Source organism: Pseudorasbora parva, chromosome 9 (assembly GCF_024679245.1).
Source record: "Pseudorasbora parva isolate DD20220531a chromosome 9, ASM2467924v1, whole genome shotgun sequence".
In the NCBI taxonomy this organism is placed as follows: Eukaryota; Metazoa; Chordata; class Actinopteri; order Cypriniformes; family Gobionidae; genus Pseudorasbora; species Pseudorasbora parva.
In genome coordinates this window covers 23,663,887-23,674,325 of record NC_090180.1, presented here as the reverse complement: position 1 = coordinate 23,674,325, position 10,439 = coordinate 23,663,887, and the positions used below count along the sequence as shown (strand labels likewise).

The 10,439-nt window shown below is 37.3% G+C and overlaps 1 protein-coding gene across 1 annotated transcript; it reads left to right on the top strand.

The window, feature by feature from the left end:
• The first annotated feature begins 6,514 nt into the window (after positions 1-6,514).
• Positions 6,515-9,764, top strand: ptmab (prothymosin alpha b). Its single transcript, XM_067454365.1, has 5 exons — positions 6,515-6,674; positions 8,609-8,671; positions 8,760-8,841; positions 8,937-9,025; positions 9,116-9,764. The coding sequence occupies exons 1-5, from the start codon at positions 6,630-6,632 to the stop codon at positions 9,158-9,160; spliced, it is 324 nt and encodes a 107-aa protein (XP_067310466.1). The 5' UTR covers positions 6,515-6,629; the 3' UTR covers positions 9,161-9,764.
• Positions 9,765-10,439: the final 675 nt, after the last annotated feature.

Below are 10,439 nucleotides of genomic sequence, written 5' to 3'. Positions count from 1 at the left end.
CATCTTTCCTGTAAGGTGCATTTATATGAGTTTGTAGCACTTCAAAACATGTACTAGGTTAGTGCACTTCACTGATCATCTGTGTAAAACTCCTTAGCTTCAGGCACTTTCGGCTGCATACTCCAAATCCTTTAGTGCACTTCTTAATGTACGTTAGACCATAAAGTAATTTGAGCTGAACCACTTCAAAGAAATGAAAAAGGTACACGTTAAAAGCAGAAGTGTGTGAATGAGCATTTCCCCACAAATTATAGACACAAAATGTATTTATATTCTTCATACTAGGCCTGTAATAGGCCAGGGACATTTCTTCCAAAAATTAAAAGTCTGTCATCATTTATTCACCCTCAAATTGTTCTAAACCTGTATGAATTTCTTTCTTCTCCTTAACACAAAAGAATATATTTTGAAGAATGTTCGTAACCAAACAATTGTGGGGCAACATTGACTATAGATCATTAACTGTTGTAAAGTGTAAATGTAAATGAACTAAATGATGACAGTTTTCATTTTTGGGTAAAACCACCCTTTAATAAGTTGTGCAAATAGCAATATAGCACTAAATGTGGGACTTCTGGTCAGTTCACACAGCACACATCTATCAGTTCCAGGTTGCTTTGAAATTTTCCCTAACATGCGGCAGACTCTTATGACGGTTGCATTCTGTTTTGCTGCTCCTTCCAGCATCACACAAGAGCTGCCTTTTATAAACAATATAACGTTGCATCAAATGAAGAAGTTCAACTTGTAAAAACGAGACTCGACCAGTGATGGGGGAAACACATCATAAGTAATGCGAGCTCAGATTACTTTTTCCAAGTAACTAGTAAAGTAACGCATTACTTTTAAATTTAAAAGAAGATATCTAATATCTCAAATTATTTTTCTTTGTTTTCCCATTTATTTATATATATATCAATTATATATATATATATATATATATATATATATATATATATATATATATATATATATATATATATATATATATATATATATATATATATATATATATATATATATATAATTTATGTCTCCAATTCAGAAATTCAATTTGGCCAACTAAAATTTTTAGATGTGATCAGTCAGAAGACCTGATTTTATTTTTTATTTTTTACTGTTTAGTTATAGCACAAATGTAGTCCTCAAATGATTAAAACGGTGAAATGCAAATTATGAATATTACACAAACTTGCTAAATAACACAAATATACTTTATGTATTTAATCTCACTTCATTAACAATGTTTCTGCTGCTGACCCTCTATGATCCAATTCAACCATTCACAGTAAAAAAAAAAAAAAAAAAAAAAAAAAAAATTCAGGTCTCCAATTGAAACATTTCTAGTGACTGGTCACATCTAAATTTTTCAGTTGGCCGAATTTAATTTCTGTGAATTGATGCAATTTAATTCACAGAAATTCAATTTGGCCATCTAAAAAAAATTAGATGTGACCAGTCACTAGAAAATGTTCAATTGGAGACCTGCATTTTCTTTTACAGTGTACTAATGAGAAACAATGTTTATAAATATCACATTTGTATTACATTCTTTTGTTTTTATTGCTGAAGTATGATTATTGAATTGTATGTGAATTTGTATTTCCTTTAACCTGAGGCTTATTTGTTTCACTTTTGGTGTGAAAGGGCTTTACACTTACCAAAAATATCACTTCTTTTTTTTTATTTAAAAAACAAAGCAAACCAGCAAAACCAGCCGAGATGAGAGAAGGTAACGCAAAAGGAATGTAACGCATTACTTTGCATAAAGTAACCAAGTAACACAATTAGTTACTTTTTTAAGAAGTAATGCAATACTTACTTTTAAAATTAACTTTCCTCAACAATGGTCTCGAAACAGCATGCATTCTTTTCCATTCCGCTGCGCTGGAACACTGTGTGAAGGGCTCCCTTTGCTTCAGATGTATAGAGAAGAATAGGAAAAAAAGAGCTGTGTAAATTTAGATGATACGTGTTAACAGAGTGCTGAGGTGACATGAAAACAACCTGGGATAAATACACTGAGTCGGGCTTACTGTACAAAAAGATCTGCCTAAAGTCCTAAATTTGAGACATATCAATTGCTACTATTACATCATTCCCACAACTCCATTTTCAAGTTAATTTCACTGTCAAAAGGCACAAAGGTGTGTGTGTTTTTTTTTTTTTTTTTAAAGGACGGGAAAGTTTCCTGAACCTTTTGTGTATGATAAATTTTATCTTCGCTGAATGAAACGCTGACCACCATGTGAATTCAGAAATCTCTGAAGCGTGTAATAATCAAATCTTTAAAATAGTTATTATTAAAAAAGTTACTTATTATTACAAATAGGCTCATAATTATTAAATATAACAGTGAATTAATAATTGTATATGAATATGCAAAAATCATATTTCATTTTCACATACCACTGGAAGTGGATTTGATCTCGGACACAGTGATTGATTGTGAGTGATGATGTTGACCTTGCCAAAATGGTGGATGTTTGAATGTGGAATCGACTTATAAATATCTATGATTTTAGTAATTTAAAGTGTATGTCTTGAATGTATAAAATCAGGTCCAGGTGATGCCTAGGTTCAAGCATGATCTGTTGCCGGAGCTTCTTACAAATAATGCAGAGGATCGGTGAGAATCGTACCCGAGGGGCCTATGTCTGAAGTCACACTACTCATAAAAGTGGAAGCAAAAAGTACCTGGATCATGTACTTACAGTGAGATTCTAAAAACTGAGAACACGATGGACACTTTACTATCCCATGAAGCCACGGGAGAAGATTTATGAATTAGGGATGCGACGCATCTGCAGGTCACATGATAATGACAGCATTGCAAATGTAGCACCTCGCACCTTTTTTAGTGGCTGTGAAGTAATTTCTTATTCAAAATAAGTACCCACTCAAAAGAGTGCTATTTCGGCTGCAGCCAATTTGACTTTAATTTAAATGTAATATAGAAGTAGTTTGTATATCCTTATGGCATCTAGAACAGTTTGAACATGCCTTGCTTTAGATAGATTCAGACAGTGCTGACTCAACCAAAGTCAACCAAATAACACACTATACACTATGCACACTTAACGGCGTAGAATGAATTTTGTCATTTAACGTCAGAATCGGATGCCCCCTTACTCTGCTGATGTAATTTAAAGCTGCAACAGTTGAGTGCATGAAGGGTCCAACATAAATTTTTCAGTTAGTTAAGTGCATCATCTGGGTATTTACTTTTTCCATTTCGATTTTACACTACTCTAGTGTACACTATGCATACTACAAAAGGTCATAGAATAGTGCAAGTACGCAAACTGGGATGTCTTTGAGATGGGGTAATGTGAGGCCTGTTTTCATCAAGCAACTGAACTACTATGAGTGACTAGTTACAAAATCATGTTTTGTAACGGTTTAGGCTTACCTGTTCACCATCTATTTAGGCTGTTTTTTTTATTTAAAAACAGCCGACGTGCCTTCTGTAGAGGTCTCGCTCATCCTATCCCATTCCTGCTCTTGTTATCGATCATTTCACCAAGGGCACCATGCCTAATTTATGACTTCACACTCTTGTGGGAATGACATGAAGAATTGGGTTTCACCTCCCTCAGTCCAAATTTTCTCTGGATGTGTACATTTGTTGTACTACGCCATGTTTGTTTGTATGCATCTGATGTTCATTGGACAGCATTAACTTTCACTGAATGGTCAATTTCATTTGAGAGCTTATGACTGAAATCACTAAAAACTATGCGTGCAAGTATTTTGAGCTTTAAAATAATCGTTGTTGCTGTATAGTAATTGGATCACCAGAATGCACTTGGTCTCATTATGCTTATAATACACCAAGCCAGTATTATTTTTATTTTTCAGATGAGCACTTTCTTGTGGAAATGGCATCTCTGTTCCTAAACATTCCTAGAGAGGAAGTTCAGTACAGTTCTCTGAATCGTCTAGGAAATTCAAACATCAAGCGAGGGCAGAGTTGAAACAAAGGAGACTTGCAATAAATTAGACCGGGTATTAATATTGTAATCACTGCACTATCAGAAAAAAGGTACATTTCTGTCACTGAGGAGGTACCCTAAGGAACAAAACCGAAAAGGTAATATATGTACCTTACGGTACTAATGCACCCTCTTAAAGTACTGATGTACCTTTAAGGTAGTAATGCACACTCTTAAAGTACTGATGTGCCTTTAAGGTACTAATGCACCCTCTTAAAGTACTGATATATACCTTTTAAGGTACTAATATGTACCATTTAGGGGTTACATAAGGCTTAGTAAGGTACAAAGATATACCTTTTCACTTTACTGCCCCAGTGACAGCACTGTACCTTTTTTTTCTGAGAGTGTGTGCAGAGGAGAGCATGTCAGAGTCAGAAGGTGCTATAATATGTGTTTCCCACTAGAGGGAACACATTCCTGTCTCTGAGCGAGACACTTTTTATGAGAAGAACAAATGGGTGGAAATTAACAGCCTCATTTGATGAGGACCATGTCTTGGGGTGTTTTCTTTTTCTTTTTCAGAAGAACCTCACGGTGAAGGAATGCACATTGATAGCAGAGTTGTTTTCTAAGGTACGGACACTGATTATGGTCGGTGTCTGCCTGGTCGTCTTGCACAGGCAATTATGTGCCCTTGTCTGAAGAATACACCTGTCTGAACCTCAGAGAGCGAGAAGCAATCGTCTGAGTTAGATCTTTCACAGCAGTGCTTTCCTCCTCCACATCTCTCTGGCAGGTCCACGCATGCACAGTTTTCACTGCCTACTCATGAGGAAGTGTTTCTCTGTGTCTCTTATCCTGTACAGCAATATATACTCTGCCTCAGGGGAGATCAGCTTGAGAAGCAGGAAATGTGGCCTGATGCTAGAATTAAAGTGGAGCATTATTGGTGTGAAGAATAAGTGCTCAAATTCTGAATAATAATTAGGCACCTCTTTAAGGTAAGAGTTAAGTTTTCATTGGCTATATTATTACAAATCAGACCTGTTTTCATATTATAACATGTAAAGAAAATGTAATTTAATGACGTGAAAGCAATCCATCATAAAATTACTGAAAAATGTTAGTCATGACTGATTCATTATTTTTAATGATGAGAATCTAGTCTTTGTATACACACAGTACAGGTAACTTAATTTTCCTATTTTTGTTAACTAAATGTTTACTTTGTCAAGATGGCCTATTATGCTATAGGCTATGTGTTAGTGGAACAGATGTTTGCAGGTTGTTATTGATAATAATATTATTAATATAATAATAGGTCTTATTTTAAATCCATATCATGTATGCTTAAATATTTGTTAATTTCGTTCAAAAATAAGGTATTCCTTAATAAGTTACGGTCAAAAGTCGTTTTTTATTTAACAACAATTTGCTACACTTCACTAATAACAATCCTCGGTCAGAGGATTTGACCTGCTCACACGTCGTCATCCAGGCCAAGAGTCCTTTGGAATCCATTTCCAGGCTTTCTCGCACACTGTGGGTCATTTCTTTGATTGACATCTCTGGCATCCAATAGTTTCGCGCAAAGCGTCAACTGTGGGTTCTGGTCGACTGGGCATCCAATCAGATGCGCCTGAATGCAAGCAGCCTCGTCATCAAAGTAGAATTTGAATGTAGGTTATGATGAAGTATCCGAAATTCCCCTCCCCTCTGTGTTTGCCGGCGAGGTTATGGCTTCTGCTTTGTTTAAATGCTACTCATCCCGCATAATAAAGCACAAGTCGTGTGTTTTTAATTATTTTAAAATACATTTTCGAATAGTGTAATTTACAGAGTCAGACTTGCAAAATACATGTTTCCTTTAGAATCGCAGCTTTTTACATCGTGTGGTTAGTTTTTTTCTCTCTCGGTAATAAAAATCAGACTATGAACCAAACATGCATTAGTTGTTCTGAAAAAAACGTTTTGTTTGTGCATTTTCTCATTACGTTTGTCAGATGAAACGCGGCAGAGGTGAAAAGGCTGTTTTTGCGTTTACTCGCAGTGCTAAGTTTAGTGCGAAATTCACGGAAAGGGGAGGTGCTGCATCTGGCATGAAAACACCGTTTCCCAAATGCCACCCTATCACCGTACGAGCTATAAAACCAACATTTCCTTAGTGTGCATTGGCACATTGACTACCTACCTATGCTATTCTTGTAGACGCAGTGGTTGGGGTGATTTAGGAGTCAATACGTCGAAGCAGTTGATGGATAGACAATTAACTAAAACGAACTTTTAAAAGAGAGGCACAACTGGATGTGAGAGTTAGTATGTCGTATCAACGAATTTGTTAAAGGAAATGTGGAATTGCGTTGAACAGATATGTCTGTTGCGAGAAAAGCGGAGGTAGGAGGTGTGTCTTCTCTGTTGAAATACCGGCTGGGGGTGTGTCCTTTTACGTTTAGAAATACTTTCCATTGTTCCACTCTATTGCCTTGAAAACACACCCCATCGGAGTCTCTAGCCAATCGAATGCAGCCGACCGCCCCTCATGCTCCGCCCACAAATCTATATTAAAGCCTCCATCATCACATGCCGTCGGCATAAGAAAGCTTCATTACAATAGTGATTATTGGAGGATAGAGGCGGATTATTTTTCGCGTTTTCCTGCGTTCCGAATTTTATTGATACACAATATTAATTATGGCCGATACAAAGGTTGACTCCGCGACGGAAATCTCCGCAAAGGTAAGAACGTATGCCTTTAGACGAACGAAATTCTCATTAAAGAATATTTTCTCTCTTTCATTTGTCCCCTAGTTCAGATTTAACGTGAACGCGTAGGCTATTTTAGGCTGTAGTCGGAAAGAACCGTTGATTAATCACTACGAGTAAAGGAAAAGTATGCGATAACTGCTCCGTAAGTGACTTAAATTGATACATTGTAGTGAGAATTCTAAATGGATATATTGTAGCGCGTTCTATAGCGCGCGCTGAACGGGAGCACATTCGAATGCAATTTCTCATTGTCCGGAATGTAACAGTCTGCGCGCGCGGGTTCTTTGTTTATACAAGCGTGTCGGTTCCCCTTTGAACAGGGGCGATGTGAGCTGGGGACGTTAACTGCTTTACCACGATAAATCCTTAACCCTGCAATTCTTTATATTTCGTTTTTCAACTCTTAAACGTGTATAAATCGCATATGTTAAACAATTTGCTCATGTTTTGTTTGTAGGTAGCCTATGGTTTTATGGCTTGTGTACATTTCCGTTCAACAATGTTTTGGGCACTCATTTATTCCTAAATCCCTTCATTCATTACCGGTTAGTTTGTGGCTACGGCGGGTTTGAGAACGCGTTGGTCGGTCGATGTCTTCGGGGCTGAAAGTTTGCCGGTCTGTCTAGGCGGCTTTGAGCCTAAACCGATAGGAAATCTCACATGTGATATAAAATCGAACACATTTAACGGGATTAAGGAAGCATATTACAAGTTAATTCGAATTACCGCTGTTCGGGTTTATCATTGATTCTGATGCATGCAGCCGATACGCGGAACTTGGATTAACCCTACTGTGCATCGGCTTTCAAAAGCAAATGACACATTTTTGAAGTTTATGGATGATAAACAAGTGAGGGAATTGTAATGTTACCCGAACTGTTTGACTAGGCTGTATATTGTGGTGGCGGTGCCGTAGCCTACGTTGTCTCGGTACTCGAAAGCCCTTTAAACTAAGAGACAGATGATTTGCAAGCTCAAAAATCAAATAATCTGTCTAATGCTATTTTACTATGCATTTCCAGCGAGTTTATATTTTTCCATGTGTGACGGCAACGTGGGCTTGTTGGTTTACTAGTTTGAAGCCAGAGACGTCGTTGAATTTAAGGGGGCGGTCCAAGTTGATGTGGTTGATAAACGGCTTAAGGGCTAAAGATTATATAAACGAATTAATGCACATATTTGCATGGGTAAGGCTCATTTAACTGCATTTGACAGGGCATTAATTGAAACGACACCCCGCCAAAGCAAATTCACCGAGCACACGATATTCTGAATTTGACAGGTTGTGTTTTTTGTTTTGTTTTTTGCCTATGGTTTCTTGTCAATCCTGCGACTGCGCGAACTAAATCCAGGTTAACGTGACGGCGGTGGTGTGCGTGCCGTGCCGAACTCTGTCGTGTTCGGGATGGATAGATCGTGAAAGCCATGCGTGCGCTTCTTTGTCTTTCATTAGAGTTCGGCATCAGCTCAACGAACCACAATTCCCTGGTTCTGAATCATCTCGCTTGTTTAGCGTTTTAAGCTTTTGTTTTCTGGAGCTGCAATGTAAGCAAGTGCGTACACGCCAAAATATGGTTGCTTAATGGGTTTACATTTTACAATACCCACAGCCGCCGAGCCTCACTAAAGTGTCAGATTACAAACGAGCTCAGTCGATAAGAGGCGGGAGCAGGAGTCGTTGATGGACAGCAAACTTCTCTACTGCAGCCAATGAGGCGTCAATGTCAGAAGGGCGTCATTAGAGATGCAATTTAAATTTGTGCGCATAGGGGGCGTTTTGCTCACGTCAATCGTAATCTGCATTGGCTGTCTATTCAAATGGCTCCAATCTGACCAAGTTAAATGTTTTAAAATATTACTTAAAAGAAATGCTTAATATATAAATATATATTTTTTTAATGTAGGACCTGAAAGAGAAGAAGCTCCTTGAGGAGAAGGAAAATGGAAAAGATGCCACTAATGGAAAGGTAATTCAAGTGTTTTTAAACTCTACTGTTCAACTACTTTGGTATTTAATGGAGAACATGCACTGACCCTTTTATTGTGTGTAAACAGGAGAATGAAGAGAATGGAGAGCCTGAAATTGATGATGAAGATGATGAAGAAGTAGATGAGGAAGATGAAGAGGAAGGAGAGGGTCAGTGCAAGATTTGAATGTTCACAAATTTCTGCCATGATGACCAACTAATTCGAAGACATTTTAATCACGTGGCTAATGGTCCTTTTCTGCAGGTGATGAGGATGAGGACGAGGATGAAGATGATGATGAACTAGGTGGAGGAACAAAACGAGCTGCTGAAGATGACGATGAAGATGATGAGGTAGTCATGAATTCCCTACAAAATACTGTAACAGTTTTTTCTTGTGGTCACTGTTCAAGTAATTAATTTGGAATCCTCCTTTTCTTTCAGGATGATGTCGACCCCAAGAAGCAGAAGACAGATGATGATGATTAAAGGATCGTTTCATATTGCTGAGCAGGTGTAGACGCCTCTGCTTCAACCCAACTGTTGGAGCCAGTGGCATAAAGGACTCAAATACATAAAACATGGTCATTTTCAAGTTCGTCACCCATGTCAACCAACTGACCCCCAATTCAAAATTTTCTAGAGGACCGACCACAACTCCAATTTCCAGCATTCGCAATGAAATAAGCAAGACAAGGATTTGTTTGTATTTTTATTTACATTTTATATTTTTGTACATATTGTGAAGAGGTCAGCCACTTTATCGTGATCTCCTGTGACCAAAACGGTGCTTCTTTATGAAATTTTACTTGTTTGACCATGTCTCAATATTTCAACATAAAGACAACATGTATAAAATTAACAGCCATTGAACTCAGAGCATTCCAGTAAATTTTATGTATGAACTTTAGTTGTACCATAACTAGTTGTACCATAAACTAGTTTTTGTATGGGAGGGCTAGGCCAAAGAAAAAAGGAGTTTTGGTTTCTTTTGACTTTGTTTTGTCTGCATTATTTGTTTTACCTTGGCCTGTTTGTTGTATGTGTGGAGTTTGTTGTTCAACAATAAACTTAACTTTTATTTTGTGAGTTATACCAATTTTTCTTTTTTCAAAATCATATGAATGTGCCATTCATTGTGTCTGAGACCAGAGCATGCTTGTAAGGATACATCAAAGATGCCAGTCTTTATATATTCTGATTCAGATTGATACTTTATTAATTCAGTGAGACATGACACTCAAGAGGTGGAGCATTCATTTTCCAGAACTACTTTCTAAACCAATATGTGGTTATACAGAAAACTAAAAGATTTTGTGTGGTTCAGTAAAAGCAGCTTAATGAGACCACCCAAACTATATGACAAAATGCCATATAAATTTATACTCAAGCATATTAGATATATGTCCAAACTGGCATGATTCCATAAAAGGTGTGGTTTCTTGAAAAGCTTAAGTTAAGAGTCACTGATGATTTTCTATTCCTAACTATAAAAGCCATCCTGCTGCTTCAGCAGATCTAACACAACTTAGGCTGACTTCAATATGCAGGTTGTCTTTCAGATGTGCTCTCCTAAAGGTATATTTTCAGACTTATTCTCAAGCTGTTAACTTGACATTTGAGAAACAATGATGTTTATTCTTGTGTTACTCAGCAAGTTTGAGCTTCCACAAGAACCAATGAGGTTCATTCTCATGTGTCCAGGACGTTTGAGCTTCTGCAAGAACCAATGAGGTTCATTCTCATGTATCCAGGACGTTTGAGCTTC